Source organism: Phyllobates terribilis, unplaced genomic scaffold (assembly GCF_046119375.1).
Source record: "Phyllobates terribilis strain yellow unplaced genomic scaffold, ASM4611937v1 Scaffold_9__5_contigs__length_417890890, whole genome shotgun sequence".
In the NCBI taxonomy this organism is placed as follows: domain Eukaryota; kingdom Metazoa; phylum Chordata; class Amphibia; order Anura; family Dendrobatidae; genus Phyllobates; species Phyllobates terribilis.
Window position 1 is genome coordinate 62,560,898 of NW_027362769.1, and position 25,118 is coordinate 62,586,015.

The 25,118-nt window shown below is 43.0% G+C and overlaps 1 protein-coding gene across 2 annotated transcripts in view; it reads right to left on the minus strand.

Annotated features, from left to right (window-relative positions):
* SATB2 (SATB homeobox 2) overlaps positions 1-25,118 on the minus strand; it is a 215,619-nt gene that overhangs the window by 118,314 nt on the left and 72,187 nt on the right. For both annotated transcript variants that reach the window (XM_073646531.1, XM_073646530.1), the window contains exons 5-6: positions 24,673-24,799; positions 23,484-23,607 (exon numbers count right to left, since the gene is read on the minus strand). In XM_073646531.1, the coding sequence (XP_073502632.1) occupies positions 23,484-23,607; positions 24,673-24,799 (251 nt within the window). The remainder of the gene's footprint in view (positions 1-23,483; positions 23,608-24,672; positions 24,800-25,118) is intronic.

Below are 25,118 nucleotides of genomic sequence, written 5' to 3' on the forward strand. Positions count from 1 at the left end.
TTCTCAGTGTCTGCGGGATGACAGGATGGATGGCAGCGTTCTGCTGCGGTCCAGCCTGTCATCTCGATGTAGCAGAGCTGAAGCTGTCGTGGGAGCCATGGAAAGGTAAGGATGATGTTGCTTTATTATTTTACTTTTATTGCAGGAGATCGTTGGCTTCAGCTGGAATGGGCGTGATGGTAAGTATGGTTTAATTTAGAACAATAAAGAATTGTGTGTTTATTTCAATTAAAGGACTTTTTTCTGGGTGTTGTGTTTTTTTAAATACTTTACTAGAAATTCATGGTGGTCATGTCTAATATTGGCGTGACCCCATGAATTTCGGGCTTAGGGCCAGCTGATAATGCCAAGCTGGCCTTAACCCCTTTATTACCCAGTGAGCCACCGCACCAGGGCCCTGGATGAGTTGGGTACAGCGCCAGAAGATGGCGCTTCTATGAACGCGCCATTTTCTGGGGCGGCTGCGGACTGCAATTTGCAGCGGGGGTGGCCCAGAAAGCTTGGGCCTCCCTGCGCTGCGGATTCCAGCCCCCAGCTGCCTAGTTGTATCTGGCTGGGCACAAAAATAGGGCGAAGCCCCACGCATTTTTTTTTTAAATTATTTCATGAAATTCATGGAATAATTAAGAAAAAAAGGGCTTCCCTATATTGTTGTGTCCAACCAGGTACAAATAGGCAGCTGGTGGTTGGGGGCAGCCCATTCCTGCCTGCTGTACCTGGCTGGACACAAATATAGTGCGAAGCCCCACGTCAATTTTTTTTTAATTATTTCATGAAATAATTTTTTTATAAAAGGGCTTCCCTATATTGTTGTGTCCGGCCAGGTACAAATAGGCAGCTGGTGGTTGGGGGCAGCCTGTTCCTGCCTGCTGTACCTGGCTGGACACAAATATAGGGCGAAGCCCCACGTCAATTTTTTTTTAAATAAATCCTTTATTTTAACCCTAAATGACATTTGAGGAGTTAATAAAGATGCAGTCCCTAAATTATTATTTATTTTTTAATTAATTTTTCCCAAAACTTGACGTGGGCTTCGCCATATTTTTGTATGCCAGCCAGGTACAGCATCCAGCTTCTATGAACGCGCCATTTTCCGGGGTGGCTGCGGACTGCAATTTTCAGCGGGGGGGGGGGGGGCAGAAAGCTTGGGCCTCCCTGCGCTGCAGATTCCATCCCCCAGCTGCCTAGTTGTACCTGGCTGGACACAAAAATAGGGAGAAGCTTCAAGTATTTTTTTTTTTTAATTATTTCATGAAATTCATGAAATAATTAAGAAAAAAAGGGCTTCCCTATATTGTTGTGTCCAACCAGGTACAAATAGGCAGCTGGTGGTTGGGGGCAGCCCGTTCCTGCCTGCTGTACCTGGCTGGACACAAATATAGTGCGAAGCCCCACGTCAATTTTTTTTAAATCATTTCAGGAAATTCATGAAATAATTAAAAAAAATTGATGTGGGGCTTCGCCCTATATTTGTGTCCAGTCAGGTACAGCAGGCAGGAACGGGCTGCCCCCAACCACCAGCTGCCTATTTGTACCTAGCCGGACACAACAATATAGGGAAGCCCTTTTTTTCTTAATTATTCCATGAATTTCATGAATTTAAAAAAAAAAACGTGGAGCTTCGCCCTATTTTTGTGTCCAGCCAGGTACAACTAGGCAGCTGGGGGCTGGAATCTGCAGCGCAGGGAGGCCCAAGCTTTCTGGGCCCCACCCGCTGCAAATTGCAGTCCGCAGCCGCCCCGGAAAATGGCGCGTTCATAGAAGCGCCATCTTCTGGCGCTGTACCCAACTCATCCAGGGCCCTGGTGCGGTGGCTCACTGGGTAATAAAGGGGTTAAGGCCAGCTTGGCATTATCAGCTGGCCCTAAGCCCGAAATTCATGGGGTCACGCCAATATTAGACATGACCACCATGAATTTCTAGTAAAGTATTTAAAAAAAACACAAACACCCAGAAAAAAGTCCTTTAATTGAAATAAACACACAATTCTTTATTGTTCTAAATTAAACCATACTTACCATCACGCCCATTCCAGCTGAAGCCAACGATCTCCTGCAATAAAAGAAAAATAATAAACCAACCTCATCCTTACCTTTCCATGGCTCCCACGACGGCTCCAGCTCTGCTACATCGAGATGACAGGCTGGACCGCAGCAGAACGCTGCCATCCAGCCTGTCATCCCGCAGACACTGAGAAGCGCAGGCATACTTCCACTCCTCAGTGTCTGGCTGTGACGGCATCCAGATGAGCCGACAATGAACTCGGCTCACCTCATGTACGTCACTGACAGCGTGGGAGAATTCTCCTGCACTCAGCGCTTCAGCGTGAGAATTTTCCCACGCTGTCAGTGACGTGCATGAGGTGAGGTCATGTCCAATGAACTCGGCGCACCTCATGTACGTCACTGACAGCGTGGGAAAATTCTCACGCTGAAGCGCTGAGTGCAGGAGAATTTTCCCACGCTGTCAGTGACGTGCATGAGGTGAGCCGAGTTCATTGTCAGCTCATCTGGATGCCGTCACAGCCAGACACTGAGGAGCGCAAGCATGCCTGCGCTTCTCAGTGTCTGCGGGATGACAGGCTGGATGGCAGCGTTCTGCTGCGGTCCAGCCTGTCATCTCGATGTAGCAGAGCTGAAGCTGTCCTGGGAACCATGGAAAGGTAAGGATGAGGTTGCTTTATTATTTTACTTTTATTGCAGGAGATCATTGGCTTCAGCTGGAATGGGCGTGATGGTAAGTATGGTTTAATTTAGAACAATAAAGAATTGTGTCTTTATTTCAATTAAAGGACTTTTTTCTGGGTGTTTGTGTTTTTTTTAAATACTTTACTAGAAATTCATGGTGGTCATGTCTAATGTTGGCGTGACCCCATGAATTTCGGGCTTAGGGCCATCTGATAAGGCCAAGCTGGCCTTAACCCCTTTATTACCCAGTGAGCCACCGCACCAGGGCCCTGGATGAGTTGGGTACAGCGCCAGAAGATGGCGCTTCTATGAACGCGCCATTTTCCGGGGCGGCTGCGGACTGCAATTTGCAGCGGGTGGGGCCCAGAAAGCTTGGGCCTCCCTGCGCTGCGGATTCCAGCCCCCAGCTGCCTTGTTGTACCTGGCTGGACACAAAAATAGGGCGAAGCCCCACGTATTTTTTTTTTAAATTATTTCATGAAATTCATGGAATAATTAAGAAAAAAAGGGCTTCCCTATATTGTTGTGTCCGGCTAGGTACAAATAGGCAGCTGGTGGTTGGGGGCAGCCCATTCCTGCCTGCTGTACCTGACTGGACACAAATATAGGGCGAAGCCCCACATAATTTTTTTTTAATTATTTCATGAATTTCCTGAAATAATTAAAAAAAAATTGACGTGGGGCTTTGCACTATATTTGGGTCCAGCCAGGTACAGCAGGCAGGAACGGGCTGCCCCCAACCACCAGCTGCCTATTTGTACCTCGTTGGACACAACAATATAGGGAAGCCCTTTTTTTCTTAATTATTCCATGAATTTCATGAAATAATTAAAAAAAAAAAAACGTGGAGCTTCTCCCTATTTTTGTGTCCAGCCAGGTACAACTAGGCAGCTGGGGGATGGAATCTGCAGCGCAGGGAGGCCCAAGCTTTCTGCCCCCCCGCTGAAAATTGCAGTCCGCAGCCGCCCCGGAAAATGGCGCGTTCATAGAAGCTGGATGCTGTACCTGGCTGGCATACAAAAATATGGCGAAGCCCACGTCAAAAGTTTTGGGAAAAATTAATTAAAAAATAAATAATAATTTAGGGACTGCATCTTTATTAACTCCTCAAATGTAATTTAGTGTTAAAATAATGGATTTATTTTTAAAAAAAATGGCGTGGGATCCCCCATAATTTTAGTCTCTAGCGGAGGTTAAGCAGACGGCTGGGGCAGATGTTTGAAGCCTGGGAAGGGGGTAAAACCCACGGAGCTTCCCAGGCTACTAATATCAGCCCCCAGCTGAATACCTAGCCTTTACTAGCTATTAAAATGGGGGACCCCCCCAAAAAAAATGACGTGGGGTCCCCCCTATTTTAATAGCTAGCAAAGGCTAGGCAGACAGCTGGGGGCTGATATTAATAGCCCAGGAAGGGTGCCATGAATATTGGCCCCCTCCCAGGCTAGAAACACCAGTCGTCAGCCGCCCCAGAAATGGCGCATCCATAGGATGCGCCAACTCTGGCACTTAGCCTCGCTCTTCCACGCTGCCCTGGTGCGGTGGCAGGGGGTAATAGTGGTGGGGTTCATGTCAGCGCCAGCTGCCATGAAGCCCAGGTTAGTAATGATGGGCGTCTATAAGACACCCCCATTACTAACCTACAAAGTGTTAAAAAGAAAAAACACACACTACACCCAGAAAAAAATAATTTATTTGAAATAAAACACACAATTTTATTTAATTCTTAGTTTACTAAAAATAATAGTTACCTGTCCACGTTCCTGCGCTGATCTCCCATGCACAGCTGTCACATCTGGAGATGGTGACAGCTGTGCATGGCTGCTGTAAGCTCACGCTGCCGGGAACACGTCCGCTCCCGGCAGCGGGAGCCACTGACTGAGGTCACCGGAGTGCACTCAGTGAGCGCAGCTCCGGAGACCTCCTTTACGGCACTGCTGTACCGTGGGAATTTCTCACTATACAGCAGGGCCGTAAAGCAGCTAACCGGAGCAGCGCTGCCTGAACTCCGGTGAACCCGCTTATGCTGTCATTCTAGCGGCGGCAGCGGTTCAGAGCGGTCACATTCTATGTGGCTGCTCTGAACTGGAGATCTTCGTGGGACACTCGTGGACTACTACGGAGGGGTAAGGATAAGGTTGTGGTTTATTATTTTATATTTTATTACAGGAGATCGATGGCTTCGGGGAATTAGGTGTCTTGGTGAGTATAGGTGTAGTTTTTTATTTTTTACTTTATTTTAGGTGGCGATCGGCGGGGACAGGTAATGTATGAACTAATTTCTTTTAGGTAACCACTGGCCACCAATGACATGTATTTAACATTTATTGGGGACACAGTAGGGCAATTTAAATAGCAGGATCAGGCTGATGGGAACTACTGCTCCCATCGAGCTGATCCTGCTGGCAGGAGTGGACGGGGGACAGACATAGGCCGATGGGAGTAGTAGTGTCACATCGGCCTATGTCTGCCTGCACGCACACACCCGCACACATCGCACAGACACCCCGCACACACCCCGCACACACACCCCGCACACACACCCCGCACACATCGCACAGACACCGCGCACACCCGCACAAACATCGCGCACACACCCCACACACACACCCCGCACACACACTAATCATGACGGGTCTGGGAGGTGAGGCTGACCTGTGCGGCCGTGGGAAAGTTCATGTGAGTTCATGCAGTCAAGCATGAACTCACATGAACCCTCTGAGGGCACCGCGGCGACTTCAAATGAACAGCTGATCGGCATCACCTGATACCTCAGCTGTTCATTTGAAATAACCGGCGGGAAAGCGCAGCACAGAACGGGAAAGCCGGCGGTGAAGTCTTTTCACTGCCGGCTTCCCCGCCCGGGTCCTTCACTCCCCGCTCCTTGGAGCTGCGCTCCCCGCCCGGTCCTAACTTACGATCGGGATGGGAGGTGGCGAGGGGAGCGGAGGATCGGGGTGGGAGGCTGCGGGGAAGCAGTATGGGGCTGTGTGATTGTTTAAAAGCCGGCGGCTTTATACCGCCCGCCGGCTTTTAAACAATCAGGAGAATTCTCCCCCGCTGGGATGGCATTCTGATGACAGGCTGGATCGCGCTGCCATCCAACTTGTCATCCTTCACAGACACTACAGAGCGCAGGCATTATGGGAACTTCCGATTCCGGTATCCGATATTGTAAAAGTATCGGAATTAAGTATCGGAATTCCGATACCGCGAATATCGGCCGATACCCGATATTACAGTATCGGAATGCTCAACACTAATTATGACAAGAAAAAAGCAGCTAAGTAAAGAAAAACGAGTGGCCATCATTACTTTAAGAAATGAAGGTCAGTCAGTCTGAAAAATAGGGAAAACTTTGAAAGTGTCCCCAAGTGCTGTTGCAAAAACCATCAAGCGCTACAAAGAAACTGGCTCACATCAGGACCGCCCCAGGAAAGGAAGATCAAGAGTCACCTCTGCTTCTGAGGATAAGTTTATCCGAGTCACCAGCCTCAGAAATCACAGGTTAACAGCAGCTCAGATTAGAGACCAGGTCAATGCCACACAGAGTTCTAGCAGCAGACACATCTCTACAACAACTGTTAAGAGGAGACTTTGTGCAGCAGGCCTTCATGGTAAAATAGCTGCTTGGAAACCACTGCTAAGGACAGGCAACAAGCAGAAGAGACAAGTTTGGGCTAAAGAACACAAGGAATGGACATTAGACCAGTGGAAATCTGTGCTTTGGTCTGATGAGTCCAAATTTGAGATCTTTGGTTCCAACCACCGTGTCTTTGTGCGACGCAGAAAAGGTGAACGAATGGACTTTACAAGCCTGGTTCCCACGTGAAGCATGGAGGAGGAGGTGTGATGGTGTGGAGGTGCTTTGCTGGTGACACTGTTGGGGATTTATTCAAATTTGAAGGCACACTGAACCAGTATGGCTACCACAGCATCTTGCAGCGGCATGCTATTCCATCCGGTTTGCGTTTAGTTGGACCATCAGTTATTTTTCAACAGGACAATGACCCCAAACACACCTCCAGGCTGTGTAAGGGCTATTTGACCAAGAAGGAGAATGATGGGGTGCTACGCCAGATGACCTGGCCTCCACAGTCACCAGACCTGAACCCAATCGAGATGGTTTGGAGTGAGCTGGATCGCAGAGTGAAGGCAAAAGGGCCAACAAGTGCTAAGCATCTCTGGGAACTCCTTCAAGATTGTTGGAAGACCATTTCCCGTGACTACCTCTTGAAGCTCATCAAGAGAATGCCAAGAGTGTGCAAAGCAGTCATCAAAGCAAAAGGTGGCTACTTTGAAGAACCTAGAATATTAGACATATTTTCAGTTGTTTCACACTTTTTTGTTAAGTATATAATTCCACATGTGTTAATTCATAGTTTTGATGCCATCAGTGTGAATGTACAATTTTCAAAGTCATGAAAATACAGAAAAATCTTTAAATGAGAAGGTGTGTCCAAACTTTTGGTCTGTACTGTATATGGCTTCTGGGTTGTATAGAGCTCTAATATGCGCTACTGATACACCATAAGCCTCCAATTTTAAACGGTGGCAAGAGGTTATTTTCTGAATCTAACAGAAAAAAAGCCGTGTCTTGTTCTATCTGATGCCATATTATAGAGTTATTCTCCCCAGAAACATTGCATTTCTCATGTAAATCTTACAGACGATATATGTATATATTTCACAATACAGGATGTCACAGAACCATGTATATTGGCATATACATGACTCTCTGTTCTGTTGTTTTAGATAAAAGAAGAAACAAATTTGGAATGGACATATAGTATTACGCATTCTTCGCAACTGGCATCGATGTGGCAGAAAGTGATGATACCTCGTCCATTTATGGCTTGGCTCTGTGTTTTGTGCATGTGTGAAAACAATTCTGTGTAACTATGTTACGAGCTGCGAGTGTTCTTTACTCCCGTTAAGTGGAGTTCATTGCAGTCACAGCTACAGGCTCCACTCAGCAGATGTCTAAAGCTGAACCCGCAAGGGAGAAGATGGAGCAGCCTGCATAGAGGTCACCTTGCAGCATCAAATATTGCTAGGATTGTAAATATCGCTTCTGACTGCTTTATAGTGAATGATTAGAATAGCTCTATTGCCACAGAAGTAACACAGAAATAATGATGTGCAGAAACGAGACCTTCATCTGAAAAGTAGTCCGTCAACACAAAATGACTATTCAAACCAAGCACATGCACTCGTACACCCATGGTGTGGCCAAACAGTTCAGCACACATTCCTAACTACTTGTTTTCTTTCAATCTCTGCCATCCTCTGGCACTTGTGAAGCTACAGCTGTCAATTACAGAAGAGGAGAGAGAAGATACATGGCAAACAGTAGGTGGGGAAGGAGCAAAGAACTGTTTGACAACACCAACGGTGTACCGGGGGCCTTGAACAGTTAAAGTAGGTGGGAAAGTGCACTGAACTTTTTGACTATGTCAAGGGTGCACCAAGCATCTCTACTCAATTTAAACAGTCATTCTGTGCTGACAGATTCTTCCATATTCCTCCGTGTTCACTACAGGAAAAGTTCTGTCAAAAGTCTCTACTGTGAGGCTGGAGATGAGTGGATTAAAATTTGCACTGCCAGTAGTTGTAATTTTGCGCAGATTTTAAGCCACTCATCTCCAGCCTCACAAGTTTCTTCACATCGCGAATCTGCAGCAGCCTTTTTCTATATTTGTATACAGTAGCTTGCGAAAGTATTCACCCCCTTGGTATTTTTAGTGTTTTGCTACCTTACAACCTGGAATTTCACAGGTTTTTTTGAGGGTTTGCATCAGTTAATATAAAGAACATACCTACAACTGGGAAATTTGGTTTTCTTTCTATTGTGAAGCAAACAACAAATAGGACAAAATTACTGAAAACTCTAGTGTGCATAACTATTAACTTCCCTAAAGTCAGTACTTTGTAGAGCCTCCTTTTGAGGCAATTACAGCTGCAAGTCGCTTTGGATAAGTCTCTGCGAGCTTTCTACACCTTGCCACTTGGATTTTTGCCCATTTCACAAGGCAAAACTGTTCCAGCTTTTTCAAGTTAGGCTGGTTTCACACGTCTGTATATTTCTGGTACCAGAGATATCCGTGTCCCGTGTGTCCATGTGTTGGTGTTTGGGACACGTGTGGAAACCGTGTGCCGCCCATGTGCCGCATCAGGAACACATGTACCGGTGCCTGGGAATCAGTGCTACCGTTAGCGCTGTTCCCAAGCGCCAGGTGCTGAACGCTGCCCTCATCATGGTTCCCTGCTGGCGCTGCGATCAGCACCAGCAGGGACAATGATGAGGGTAGTAGTGTCTGCTCCTGCAGTGTCCCTGTGTAAAAATAAGAATAAAATAAAAAATCCTTATACTCACCTGTCCTAAATGTCCCCCACAGTAATCCATGCGACCAATCAGCAGAGGAGCCGGGGAGAATGAGCCACTGCAGCGAGCAGGCCTCAGAGCTGCGCTCAGTGAGTGACAGGACTCCGCAGCCCTTAGATGGTTTCCTCTGGTGAACAGCAATCTTGAAGACTGACCACACGGATTATGGTCTGAGCTCTGACTAGACCACTCCAAAACATTTACACTTTTCCTTTTTAACCACATGAGTGTTGCTTTAGCAGTATGCTTTGGGTCATTGTCTTGTTGGAAGGTGAACCTCTGTCCCAGTCTCAAATCACTGACAGGCTTAAACAGGTTTTGCTCGAGAATATCATTGTATTTCGTACAATCCATCTTCCCCTCGACTTGGACCATTTTTCCTGTCCCTGCTGTCAAAAAAACATCCCCACAGCATGATGCTGCCACCACCATGTTTCACTGTGGGGATGGTGTTCTTACAGGTGAATTTACTTTCATTAAACATATGAACTTATGAAGGTAATTGCTAGCACCAGAAGTTTTTAGGGGCTTAATAATAAAATGAGTAAATACATATGCACATGCCAATTTTTAGTTAGTTGATTCCATAAATTTAATTTTTGCCTATATTTTTATCACTTCACTTTACCAACTTAGAGAATTTAGTGCTGATTCATCACACAAAAATCGAATTACAAAAATATTTAAACACAGGTTGTAATGTAACAAAATAGGTAAAAAGCCAAGGGGGTAAATGCTTTGCAAGCCACTGTAGGGGTTGTGACTCTCAAAACTCTTTTACCCCTGGTGAACATAAATTGCTGTTCTGTCTCCTTGTTTCTACTCAGATAAGACCCTATTGCCCTTATTGTCTTTCAGGTTTTTCCTTTTGCTCAAAATTCTCTACTGGACTCTTGGAGATAGTAGAGTATATGTAGAGTACATCACTCATCTGTACCCGGTGATTCCGTAGTAACGGAATGAAGAGAAAGTTTTACATGACCTCCAATCAAACTAGGGATAGAAGTGATTATTCACACATGCATCCACAAAAACAGAGATTTTTCATCTGTGTGATGGTGAATTTTTCAACCACTTGCATATTGTGTGCTTGTTTTTATAATCCACGAGTCATTTGTTTTATACTTACATGAAAAAAAGTAAAGAGCTTTCCCAAATGCATCATAGCAACTGTGAAAAAAGGAAAGCATACAGTTGACATCCATGTGCTGTTCGTTTTTTGTTATGTAAATGGACTAGAGCGTGACATATATACTATTTTTTTTCATATATATGCAATGTGTATGTCTGTTTTTTTACATCTCTAGAACATCCATATTGCATCCACTTTATACAGAAACAATTTAATAAATAATAAAAGGCTATATAAGTTTTTCTTTATTAATTGTACTGGATTCATGAAAAAACACAAGACATACGGTTGGTAGCCTATATCTGATCCGTTTTTTGTTCACCCATGACTTATAACTAGAGATGAGCGTACCCAAAAGTAAAAGTTCAGGGTTTGTATCGGAAAGTTAAGTGTCCGGCGCTGAACGCCGAACACGGTTTTCTTCTGGAAGTCTGTTGCAATGTTCGTAGTTCTGGGGGAAATCTATTGCAACATTCGGAGTTCTGAGGGAAATCAGTTGCAGAGAGAAAGAGAATTTTTTTTCCAGATTCAAAGTTTGGGTCTCCATTATTTTCAATGGGCTTCGGGTTCTGGTTCAAGTTCGGCCACAGTTCTGGTACCCAAACCGAACTTTGGAACAGAACCCAAACTACCATGTGTCTGCTCATCCCTACTTATAACAGTTGAGTCTGATTCAGAATATGGATCAAAGTAGCACATGCAGGCCATCGATCTTTGTGTAGATATGTTTTTGCATAGGACCAATCAGGTGCCCACCTGAACAAGCCGCAAGGCCACAAAATTGCCAAATCTAAACAGACTTTTCATTGCGGCATCAACTTTTGCCCTTATGTTCATAGCAGAGCCAAAAGAAGGAGGATCTAGGGAGACAGAACAAGATCCACTTCTGTACTACAGAGCTGTGGAGACTTACGAGCCACCATAGGGTGCCTTGTGTGGGGTTATTCTTCTCCATCTAGTTGTTGAGAATATCATTAGATGAAAATTTCCACAATTTGTTTGTGTTGGATTCAATTGCAATCTGGTAGGAAAATATGTCTTCATATGAAATAAGATATATTGTGAGCAACTAATGCCCTGTACACTTCTGGACGGACTGCATTACTAGTCTGAATATAGTCATGTCCATGAGGATGAAGCAACTTTCTATACGAGCAGTCTGCAAGCAAAAGTTTATTTCATTCATTTTATATTATTGGAAAAAAAAAACTCAAGCAAAACAATCTTCGATGTTTGGCCGTGAATGTGCCTCATTTATCAATGTCATATTAAAATACTTCTAAAAGAAAACAATGGCTGAGATTAAATACTAGGTTTGTTTTCCCAGTAGAGGGTTAACCTGCAATTGGTAATCTTCTTCAGGTCTCTTTAGCAGCAGGACTGGGTTAATAAACAAGTGGCTTTTTCCCTAAAGCCCTAACCCCTGCGAGACAGCTTTCCAACTTGCAGCTGACAATAACATATTAACCTATGGGGACACATAATAACATTTCACACATATGGCAGGGTATTTACTTTTTAAGTAGATTTACCAAATGAAATTGCCATGTGAGAAGTGCACAGGGGTTGTTAACACAAACGCTGAGGAAAAGAAGTCTCAGATTTGAAGGTGAAATAGTGGTGGATGAACCATAAGTAGCAGCATGCTCAAAATGTCATGCAAAGCAAAACATGCAAGATGCCTAAACCACAAAACATTCCTATCAACCACTGAACAATGCAAAACCTGAAACAGTTCCCCCAACTACCATGTGTCATTTATAGTACTGGCACCAGACAGGATATTTGGCCAGGTAACGATTACTACCTTTGCATACAGTATATAGATACACCCTTGGAACCTAAAAACATAAGGCCTCATTTATCTAAAATGTCAAAAAAATTATACATATTTGGTATCTTTGTATCCATTACAACATAAACTATAAAACAAACAAGTTATTTATACCACCATAATAAAGATGTCAGAACACCATAAAAAAAGTCAGAATTGCTATTTTTATGTCATATCCAGTGTCGGATTGGGGTGCCAAGGGTCCACCAGTAACCATCTCCAGGACCCCACTTTTCAGCTATGCAAATAGGACATTATCATCAATCACAAATGTATATAACAATGAACAGGATAGATTGTTAAATGAATAAGATGCTTCCTTTGTCTGTACATAGTGATTCAAGTATATTGTGCCAAGTACTGCTCATATAAGAGGATGGTGGCCCACCGGAGGATTCCCCTGTTCTCCGGTGGGCCAGTCCAAGCCTGGTCACATCTCATATAAAGTTGAAATAGAAAAAGCAATCAAATAGTTTCAACATGGCACCAATAAATATTACAACTTGTCCTACAGAAAAAGATCCCTCATACTGCTCCATCAACAGAAAAATAAGTATTTTTATTGTGCAAACTTAGGAAATCATAAATAAAACTATATAAATTAAATTTGGTATGTTGTTAATGATACTGACTCACAAAATAAAGTTAATATGTCACTTAATCCAAACAATCAATGTCAATGAAAAAAAAATTAATTGGAAAAAGAATAGCAATTTTCACTTTATGCCATCTGATGCCATTAATTTCTTGAATACACCTTTGGGGTCAAAATGATTACCGTGCCCCTTGATAAATGCATTGATGGGTATACAGTGGGTATGAAAAGTATTCAGATCCCTTTACATTACATTTTTCACTCTTTGCTTCATTGCAGCCATTTGATAAATTCTAAAAAGGTCATTTTTTTTTCTCTCAAGTACACTTTGCACCCCATCTTGACTGAAAAAAACAGAAATGTAGAATTTTTGCCAATTCATTAAAAAAGAAAAACTGAAATATCACATGGTCATAAGTATTCAGACCCTTTGCTCAGACACTCATATTTAAGTCACATGCTGTCCATTTCCTTGTGATCCTCCTTGAGATGATTCCACTCCTTCATTGGAGTCCAGCTGTGTTTAATTAAAGTGATAGGACTTGATTTGTAAAGGCACACACCTGTCTATATAAGACCTCACAGCTCACAGTGCATGTCAGACCAAATGAGAATCATGAGCTCAAAGGAACTGCCCAAGGAGCTCAGAGACAGAATTGTGGCAAGGCACAGATCTGGCCAAGGTTACAAAAGAATTTCTGCATTACTCAAGGTTCCTAAGGGTACCGTCACACTTAGCGACGCTACAGCGATCCGGACAATGATACGACCTGGCAGGGATCGTTGCTGCTTCGCTATGTGGTCTCTGGTGAGATGTCAACCAGTCAGATCTTCCCAACGACGCAGCAACGATACGGCGACCAGTACCGACCTGTATAACGATGCAACGCAAATGCACGCCTATGTGTCTCAGTTCTGAGTCGCCAATGAGGTCGTTGGTAAGGTGTCAAACACACCGATGCATGCTACCCAGCGGGACCTCAACGATCAAAAAATGGTCCAGGCCATTTCGACACGACCAGCGATCTCACAGCAGGGGCATGGTCGCTGCTACGTGTCAAACGTAGCGAGATCGCTGCTGAGGTCGCTGTTGCATCATAAAACTTGTGACTCAGCAGCGATCTCGCTAGCGATCTCGCTTAGTGTGACGGGGGCTTTAGAGCACAGAATCCTTAAATGGAAGAAGTTTGGGACCACCAGAAATCGTCCTAGACCTGGCCATCCAGCCAAACTGAGCAATCATGGGAGAAGAGCCTTGGTGAGAGACGTAAAGAAAAACCCCAAAATTACTGTGGCTGAGCTGAAGAGATGGAGTAGGGAGATGGGAGTAAGTTCCACAAAGTCAACTATCACTGCAGCCCTCCACCAGTCGGGCCTGTATGGCAGAGCGGCCCGACAGAACCCTCTCCTCAGTGCAAAACATATGAAAGCCCACATAGAGTTTGCTCAAAAACACATGAAGGACTCCCAGACTATGAGAAATGAGATTCTCTGGTCTGATGAGACGAATATAGAACTTTTTGGTGATAACTCTAACCGGTATGTATGGAGAAAACCAGGCACTGCTCATCACCTGCCCAATACAATCCCAACAGTGAAACATGATGGCGGCAGCATCATGCTATGGGGGTGTTTTTGCAGGGACAGGACGACTGGTTACAATTGAAGGAAACATGAATGCGGCCAAGTACAGTGATATCCAGGATGAAATGCTCTTCCAGAGTGCTCTGGACCTCAGACTTGGCCGAAGGTTCACCTTCCAACAAGACAATGACCCTAAGCAAACAGCTAAAATAACAAAGGAGTGGCTTCAGAACAACTCTGTGACCATTCTTGACTGGCCCAGCCAGAGCCCTGACCTAAACCCAATTGAGCATCTCTGGAGAGACCTGAAAATGGCTGTCCACCAACGTTCACCATCCAACATGACGGAACAGGAGAACGGCAGAGGATCCCCAAATCCAGGTGTGAGAAACTTGTTGCATCATTACCAAGAAGACTCATGGCTGTATTAGCTCAAAAGGGTGCTTCTACTCAATACTGAGCAAAGGGTCTGAATACTTATGACCATGTGATATTTCAGTTTTTATTTTTTAATAAATTTGCAAAAATTCCTACATTTCTGTTTTTTTCAGTCAAGATGGGGTGCAGAGTGTACTTTAATGAGAAACAAAATAACTTTTTAGAATTTAACAAATGGCTGCAATGAAACAAAGAGTGAAAAATCTAAAGGGATCTGAATATTTTCCGTACTCACTGTAGTTTCTGAAACGGGGTCACTTCTAGGGCTTTCATGCGAACTAATACCTCAGACAGAAAACCAATGAAAATTTTGAGCTAAATATACAAAATATTGTACAAAAATGTAATTTTTCATTTTCACAGGTCAATGGTAACAAAATTTGTGAAACACCTGTGTGGTAAAAATGTTCACTCAAAGTGCTTTGCTAATGGGATATGGTGAATGAAAACCAATCAAGCAAAATTTGACTCCAAAAAAAAGCCAACACTGCTGACCTGTGACGGGCGCCCAAATGGAGTACGACCAAATATAGGGTATTGCTGTAATCGTCAGAAATTGGGTGATAAATTGTGGCGTTATTTTCCTCCAACTACTCCATGTGAAAAATCACACTACGGCTAGTGCACACGAGAGTATAACTCGGACGATTGCAATCCGATAAAAAAAGCTATTGCACTCGGTCCAATGTTATTCAATGAGGCAGTGCAGATCTGTGTATTTTTTCACAGCTGTATTCGGCATGAAAAAAAAAACGCACAATGCTGTAATTACACTCTAAAATCGGATGTGTGCAAGAAAAAAATCAGATTCCATACGGACCATCAGAGTGGCATCCGATATTTATGGATAGGCCAGGGGTAAAACAAGCTAATATTCTCTCGTGCAAGACAATCAGGGCGATTATGCTAATGACACTCGGATCAAACTCTGTCACAGTTTCATCCGAGGGTCACCTTAGTTCTCGCATGAGAAAAATTGCAGCACAGGTGCAGGGAAGATAGAGAAAAAAATTTCTCTGTCTTCTCCATTTACTCTGTATGAGTATATGGGACTGCACTCGGATGACATCCGAGTGCAGTCCAATTTTTCACTCGCACCCGTAGACTTGAATGGGTGAGTGCAATCCTATCATTGGATGCACTCCCAGCATGCTGCGATTGTTTTCTCATGCCAGATCAGCATGAGAAAAAAAATTGCAGATCTGCACTACCTCATTGAATAACATTGGTTCGAGAGCAATCCGAAGTTTTATCGAATTGCACTCATCCTATTTATTCGTTCATGTGAGCGAGCTCATACATTGCAATTCTGTAACATAGGAAACTCTAAATGGTCCTGTAAATGATTAATAGCACTGAGTAAAAAACAGAAGAAAACAGATTGCATACTGACAGAACACGGATGACAAGTAAGAAAAAATTGTCCCACTTTTGTGGATGAAAACTGGCCGATTTTCTATACCCTAGCCTTAAAACAATGGATTGCGCTCAGAGCAATGTTATTTGATGGGACAGTGCAGATGAACATTTTTTTTTCTGACTGAATCTCCATGAGAAAAAAAAATGCAGCATGCACGATTTTCCTTTGTAAATCAGATGAGACTCACCTATTAAAATCTATAGGTGTAAAAAAAAATCGGATGCTGTACGGAGTCATACATCGCAATTTTGTAACATAGGAAACTATAAATGGTCTCGCAAATGATTAATAGCTGCTGAGTAGTGTTGAGCGAGTATGTATCATTAACTCTTTGAAACGCCGAACACGCCAAAATACTCGGTGAGCACCCGAGTGTGCTAGCCGAGTATTTTGACGTGCTCGGCGTTTCATTCATGGTCGCCGCGCCTGCAAGTGTCACGGCTGTTAGACAGCTGGGACACATGCAAAGATTGCCTGACAGACAATCTCTGCATGTGTCACAGCTGTCTAAGAGCCGTGACACTTGCAGGCACAACGACAGTGAATGAAACGCCGAGCACGCCAAAATACTCGGCTCAACACTACTGCTGACTAAAAAAAACGGATTGCATACGGATATCACATGGATGACAAGTGAGAAAAATCGTCCCACTTTTCTGGATGAAAATTGGACTGTTTTTTTTTTATACTTTTGTGTGACCCTAGTCTATTAGCCACTAATATAATTTTTTAGACGTTTTTGCATAAAATATATAGGAATGGGAGTTTACTATCACATTTTTATTTTATAATTTAGTTTTTTCTTTTGTGTATGTCAATAGTGCAAAAATGTCAAAAAATCCCTGTCAGCAAAAGGGTTAACCTATCCCTTATCCAATGAAAAAGAAGTTAGATGGTTATCTGGTGGGTGCAGAGACTCGGCTGCTTACGCATTCAAGCAGTTGTGTCTACAAGCAACACAGACTTTTCCTCTGTCCAGTAACAGCCAGAAACATACATAGACATCTATGTCTATGCATTTTCCTAGAAGACATCAGCTGAAATTGATGAAACTGTGTGAAAGAACAAATGACTTTGTTGCACATAGCAACCAATCCCAGCTCAACTTTCATTTTGCATTTTGCTCTTTAAAATTGAAAGCTGCACCGTGATTGGCTGCTATGGGCAACACCAAAGTAAAACAGCAAAGAGAAGCTGGCACAGAACGACCATGTATATTATTATTACATAAGCCGTCTCTTTCTAAAGCCTCATTTAAATGCCTGTTTTTCTCTTACAAAAGTTTTTCATTATTGTGCTGGATACCATTTTTATCAATGTTTTTATCTACGTGTCCATTTTTATTGTCAGTCTAGCATCCATATTTCTTTTATACAAAAAATAAATTCCACACTTCTCCTAGCCACTAAACAGTAAAAAATGGTATCCGTGTGCTATTTTTTTCACAGGCAAATTGATATGAGTTGGGTGAATTTAATCCATGACTCAGATCAAAAACGGACGTGTTTCAGTTTTTTGTTTTTTTTTAGGGACACTTCATCCATAGACAATATGGAAAGGAGTCTGCTGCTCACTGAGCAGCTGCTCACTGGGGTAGATGTGGGGGAGGGTGTTCGTATGGAGCTGCAGGACAGTGAGGCCGCTAGCTGGGTGACAGAAGTGGGGGTAGAGGGAAGAGTGCCAGGGAGGCTAGTCCTGATCTGGCACACCCCAATAAGTTTGCAAAGTTGGCAGATGAGGGGGGTGATGGTACAGGGGTAGCACTCCAGCAACAAGGCATGTCCCCTGAAAGCCGGAGGAGTGTCAGCTCCAGTAAGGAGGGAAATAGGAGAGCAGGGCAGGCCAGGCAGGTGCTGGTTGTAGGGGACTCAATTGTAAGGGGAACAGATAGGGCAATGGTCATGGTGCACATTGGCACAAATGACAAAGTTAGAGGTAGGTGGAAGGTCCTTAAAGATGATTTCAGGGAATTAGGCTGCAAGCTGAAAGCAAGGACCTCCAAGATGGTATTCTCTGAAATACTACCGGTACCACGTGCCACGCCAGAGAGGCAACGGGAGATTAGGGAGATAAATAAGTGGCTCAAGAACTGGTGTAGGAAGGAGGGATTTGGGTTCCTGGAGAACTGAGCCGCCTTCTCAGTTGACTACAGTCTTTACACTAGGGACAGGCTGCACCTCAATGGGGAGGGTGCAGCTGTGCTGGGGGAGAAAATGGCTAGAAGGTTGGAGGAGTGTTTAAACTAGGGATTGGGGGGGAGAGTATTCATTTTATAGGTGGGGAAGATAGTGCAGATAGTGACCTGGGCACAAATAAAGAAATTGGGTGTGGGGTTAGAACAGTCAATAAAGTAAGAAGGAATAGAGGTACAGAGAGATACATAAAATGCATGTACAGTCATGGCCAAAAGTTTTGAGAATGACACCAAAATTATATTTTCACATGATCTGCTGGCCTCTGGTTTTTATTAGTGTTTGTCTGAAGTTTATATCACATACAGAAATATAATTGCAATCATATTATGAGTACCAATAGGTTATATTGACAGTTAGAATGAGTTAATGCAGCAAGTCAATATTTGCAGTGTTGCCCCTTCTTCTTCAAGACCTCTGTAATTCTCCCTGGCATGCTCTCAATCAACTTTTGGACCAAATCCTTGACTGATAGCAGTCCATTCTTGCATAATCAATGCTTGCATTTTGCCAGAATTTGTTGGTTTTTGTTTGTCCACCCGTCTCTTGATGATTGACCAAGAGTTCTCAATGGGATTAAGATCTGGGGAGTTTCCAGGCCATGGACCCAAAATCTGTATGTTTTGTTCCATGAGCCATTTAGTTATCACCTTTGCTTCATGGCAAGGTGCTCCATCATGCTGGAAAAGGCATCGTTGGGTGCCAAACTGCTCTTGGACGGTTGGGAGAAGTTGCTCTTGGAGGACATCCTGGTACCATTCTTTATTCATGGCTGTGTTTTTAGGCAAGACTGTGAGTGAGCCGATTCCCTTGGCTGAGAAGCAACCCCACACATGAATGGTTTCAGGATGCTTTACAGTTGGCATGAGACAAGACTGGTGGTAGCGCTCACCTCTTCTTCTCCGAATAAGCTGTTTTCCAGATGTCCCAAACAATCGAAAAGGGGATTCATCAGAGAAAATGACTTTGCCCCAGTCCTCAGCAGTCCACTCCCTGTACCTTTTGCAAAATATAAGTCAGTCCCTGATGTTTTTTCTGGAGAGAAGTGGCTTCTTTGCTGCCCTCCTTGAAACCAGCCCTTGCTCAAAGAGTCTCCGCCTCACAGTGCGTGCAGAAGCACTCACACCAGCCTGCTGCCATTCCTGAGCAAGCTCGGCACTGCTTGTAGTCCGATCCCATAGCTGAAACAGTTTAAAGATACGGTCCTGGCGCTTGCTGGTCTTTCTTGGGCGCCCTGGAGCCTTTTTGACAACAATGGAAGCTCTCTCCTTGAAGTTCTTGATGATGCGATAGATTGTTGACTGAGGTGCAATCTTTGTAGCTGTGATACTCTTCCCTGTTAGGCCATTTTTGTGCAGTGCAATGATGGCTGCACGTGTTTCTTTAGAGATAACCATGGTTAACTGAAGAGAAACAATGATACCAAGAACCAGCCTCCTTTTAAAGTGTCCAGTGACGTCATTCTTACTTAATCATGACTGATTGATCGCCAGCCCTATCCTCATCAACACCCACACCTGTGTTAATGGATCAATCACTAAAACGATGTTAGCTGCTCCTTTTAAGGCAGGTCTGCAATGATGTTGAAATGTGTTTTGGGGGTTAAAGTTCATTTTCTGGGCAAATATTGACTTTGCAAGTACAGTAATTGCTGTTAAGCTGATCACTCTTTGACATTCAGGAGTATATGCAAATTGCCATTACAAAAAATGAAGCAGTAAACTTTGGAAAAATTACTATTTGTCTCATTCTCAATACTTTTGGCCATGACTGTACACTAATGCCAGAAGCCTCACCAACAAAATGGAGGAATTAGAATTAATTTTGTTGGAAAACAATTATGACATGGTGGGGATATCTGAGACGTGGCTGGACGAGAGCCATTACTGGGCAGTTAATTTACAGGACTATAGTCTGTTCAGAAATGACCGTACAAACAAGCGAGGGTGTGTGAGTTTATATGTAAAATCATCCTTAAAACCCATCTTGCGGGAGGATATATGTGAATCTAATGGAAATGTAGAGTCCCTGTGGGTGGAGATAAGGGGAGGGGGAAAAATAATAAATTACTGATAGGGGTTTGTTATAAGTCTCCAAAAATAATGGAAGCAGCGGAGAATATCCTCGTAAAGCAAATAGATGAAGCAGCGACTCAAGGAGAAGTCATTATTATGGAGGACTTCAACTACCCTGAAATACATTGGGGGACAGAAACCTGTAGTTCAAGCAAAGGTAATAGGTTTTTGACAACTATGAGAGACAATTACCTTTCACAACTGGTTCAGGACCCAACAAAAAGGGGGCACTGCTAGACCTAATATTAACCAATAGGCCAGACCGCATATCAAATATACGAGTTGGGGGTCACTTGGGTAATAGTGATCACAAAATAATACGTTTTCATATAACCTTTAATAAGATGTGTAGTAGAGGGGTTACAAGGAGACTAAACTTCAGGAAGGCAAATTTCCAACGGTTGAGAGATGATCTTAGTGCAATAAACTGGGACGATATCCTGAGACATAAAACTACACAAAGCAAATGGGAGACATTTATTAGCATCCTGAATAGGACCTGTGCACAATATATACCCTATGGGAATAAACATGCTAGAAATAGGAGAAAACCACTATGGCTAAATAGAGCTGTAAGGAGCGCAATAAGTGACAAAAAAAAGCATTTAGAGAACTAAAGCAAGTAGGTAGCGAAGAGGCATTGAATAAATATAGAAAATTAAATAAATTCTGCAAAAAACAAATCAAGGCAGCAAAGATTGAGGCAGAGAGAATCATTGCCAGAGAAAGTAAAAATAACCCCAAAATATTCTTTAACTACATAAATAGTAAAAAACTAAAAAATGATAGTGTTGGCCCCCTTAAAAATAGTCTGGGTGAAATGGTGGATGAGGATGAGGAAAAAGCCAATATGCTAAATGATTTTTTTTCAACCGTATTTACACAAGAAAATCGCATGACAGAAAACATGATTAGCGATAACAAAAATTCTCCATTAAATGTCACTTGCTTAATCAAGCAGGAAGTACGGCGGTGTCTAAAAATCACTAAAGTTGACAAATCCCTGGGCCCAGATGGGATACACCCGCGAGTACTGCAGAAATTAAGTAACGTCATAGATAGACCATTATTTTTAATCTTTAAAGATTCCATAATAGCAGGGTCTGTACCACAGGACTGGCGTATAGCAAATGTGGTGCCAATATTCAAAAAGGGGACAAAAACTGAACTTGGAAATTACAGGCCAGTAAGCTTAACCTCTACTGTGGGTAAAATCCTGGAGGGTTTCCTAAGAGATGCTATACTAGAGTATCTGAAGAAGAATAACCTCATGACCCAATATCAACATGGGTTTACGAGGGACCTAATCTGATCAGTTTTTATGAGGAGGCAAGTTCCGGACCGGACCGAGGAAATGCAGTGGATGTTGTGCATATGGACTTTTCAAAAGCTTTTGATACAGTTCCACACGAAAGGTTGATACATAAAATGAGAACAATGGGGATAGGGGAAAATATATGTATGTGGGTTAAGAATTGGCTCAGTGATAGGAAACAAAGGGTGGTTATTAATGGAAAACAATCAGACTGGGTCTCAGTTAACAGTGGGGTACCACAGGGGTCAGTATTGGGCCCCCTTCTTTTTAACATATTTATTAATGACCTTGTAGGGGGCATACAGAGTAATATTTCAATATTTTCAGATGACACTAAACTCTGCAGGGTAATCAATACAGAGGAGGACAATTTTATATTACAGAAAGATCTATGTAAACTAGAAGCTTGGGCTGATAAATGGCAAATGAGCTTTAATGGGGATAAATGTAAGGTAATGCACTTGGGCAGAGGGAATAAAATGTATAATTATATGCTTAATTGTAAAACACTGGGCAAAACTGTCACTGAAAAAGACCTGTGTGTATTGGTGGATGACAAGCTCACGTTTAGTGGCCAGTGTCAGGAAGCTGCTGCAAAGGCAAATAAAATAATGGGATGCATTAAAAGAGGCATAGATGCTCATGAGGAGAACATAATTTTACCTCTATACAAGTCACTAGTGCGACCACACTTAGAATACTGTGTACAGTTCTGGTCTCCGGTGTATAAGAAAGACATAGCTGCACTAGAGCGGGTGCAGAGAAGAGCGACCAAGGTTATTAGAGGACTGGGGGGTCTGCAATACCAAGACAGGTTATTACACTTGGGGTTATTTACTGTGGAAAAATGAAGGCTTAGGGGTGATCTTATTACTATGTACAAGAATATGAGGGGACAGTACAAAGACGTGTCTACTGATCTTTTAACTCTGAGGTCTGAGACGGGGACAAGGGGGCATCTTCTACGTCTGGAGGAAAGAAGGTTTAATCATAATCACAGACGTGGATTCTTTACTGTAAGAGCAGTGAGACTATGGAACTCTCTGCCGCATGATGTTGTAATGAGTGATTCACTATTAAAATTTAAGAAGGGCATGGATGCCTTTCTTGAAAAGTATAATATTACAGGTTATATATACTAGATTCCTTGATAGGGCGTTGATCCAGGGAACTACTCTGATTGTCGTATGGAGTCGGGAAGGATTTTTTTTCCCCAATGTGGAGCTTAGTGTTTGCCACATGTTTTTTTTTTTTGCCTTCCTTTGGATCAACATGTTAGGCTATGGGTTGAACTAAATGGACTTAGTCTTCCTTCAACCTTAAAAAAACTATGTTACTTGGTCCACCAAACAACATGGACATGTAAACGTGTCCATAGGTTATAATGACCATGTGTTCCACGTATGAAAAAAGAGATAGGACATATACATGAAAAATGGACGTCTGGATGAGGCCTAGAACTCATACACATTAGATGATTGTTGGCCAAATGATGATCCCATCTAGTAGCCATCTCAGCCGACACAGTATACACTTGTTCAGCTGACTGACACACAGCCCAGCATCCTATCTCCGGGAAAACAATGCGATCAGCAGTCCGAAATCGGACATGCGCAATCTACATCTCTCCCCACCATCAGTCGGCCGGCGCCCCCATACACATTACCCTGTTGACTGAATCCATCAATATTGGTGGGTTCGGCCATCATTAGTCTAACGTTTATGGGGGCCCAAACACTGAAATAATAAATGCCAATCTTTTTAGATTCTCTTTTCCCTCATTTTCACAGCAATCTTTTGTGTTTGTGTGTGTAGATAAGAGAACTGACCTGAGATAGGGGGCATTCTTTGGCAAGGGTGCTCTGATTCATCTCCTTTAGCAGCATTCGTAGGGCATTGCGGACAGTCGCATGGTTCCACTGTTCTGCTGGCAAGTCCTCAAGTTTCGAACAGCTAAGAAGAACAGGATGAGAAAATAACCATAAAACACAATACCATACAATACAACATGAATTAATGGGAACATGATAGCAGATTCATGGATTATTGCAGACGTCGATGTTTTACTCTGAAAAACTATTGCATTTGGATGACTAGTCCAAGGTAGATCACCAGCGGTTTACAGCCAGAAACGAGTAATAAAAAACTACCTGTAGTGTGAAACCTTTCATCCTTGACAGCAGAGCATTCATCTTAGGCTGGGGTCACACTACCATACAACACGGCTCAGTGCTATGTGATAAAACATCGCACAGCACTCGGCCCAGTGTTATTCTGGGGGGCAGCTCAGATCTGCGATTATTTTCTCATGCCGATTTGGCATCAGAGAACAATCACATCATGCTGCGATTTGCAGCGAGACTCTGTTCACTCACACCCATACAAGTCTATGGGTGCGTGTGAAACATCGGACTGCACTCGCATGTCAGCCCAGTGCAGTCTGATATACACAGAGTTAGGCCATGGAGGAGATGGAGAAATCACTTTCTCCATCTCCTCCGCAGATGTGCTGCGATCCTCTCATGCTCTTGCATCGGATGCCATACGCTGGTGCAATTCCAGCCTTTAAATAATCATCCTATCCTCTAATCTATATCTACAAGTGAGCAGAAGGGATCCTTCTACCTGATGGCGGACTGCATCGCCTGATTCTAGAACAGGCTTCTATTGCAGTTGTGACATTCACAACTCCATCAGGTGGGCAACATCTCACCCACCACCCCTATTATACCACACAGCGTCACCCTATGGGCGCTTGTTTCTTTTCTCTCTACAGTATTTCTGTGTGTAGCTTTCATACTCGATACTGAATAAATCCACATGTTTCGAAAAAAAAAATGTCATCATTTACATGTCTATCGATCCTGTTATTTACAGAATTCCACAACTTTTCCTACTTGATGTTACAATTTCAATGTTGAGAAGTGTACTTTGTAAATTTAGTCTTTATGTTATAAATGTATCAAACATTTGTATCTAATATTATTCTAATGCTACCTCCTAAATACAACTACTCACCTTTGTAGCTGGATCTTCAATGTGACCACATGATAGACATCTTGTAGCATGTCAGATACTGTCACATCTGGGGCATCTGTAACATAACTGAGGGGCAGTGGGTTCCAGCGGCCAATTTTAATGATTCCTGTAAAAGAATATAGTGGTATTTAAACATAAAACATTTATTTAGATTTTTCACATTACTGTACTGTGGATATTCATTGATCTGTATTTTCTAATTACTATGTCTTCTGGTACCCTTAGCCTGTTAATTCCAGTAGTACTGTACATTATCTTACTCTGGAGCTCAGGATCTGGTCTTTATAATATATTAAAAGCACTACAATTAAGTGAAATAAATCTTCCTGTAATGTATGCCTGCACTTCTACGCCCCCTCAAGAGATTTACGCACGCAATGTCATCCGGGTTTTCCTTATTGTATTTACCATACACATTAAATGCT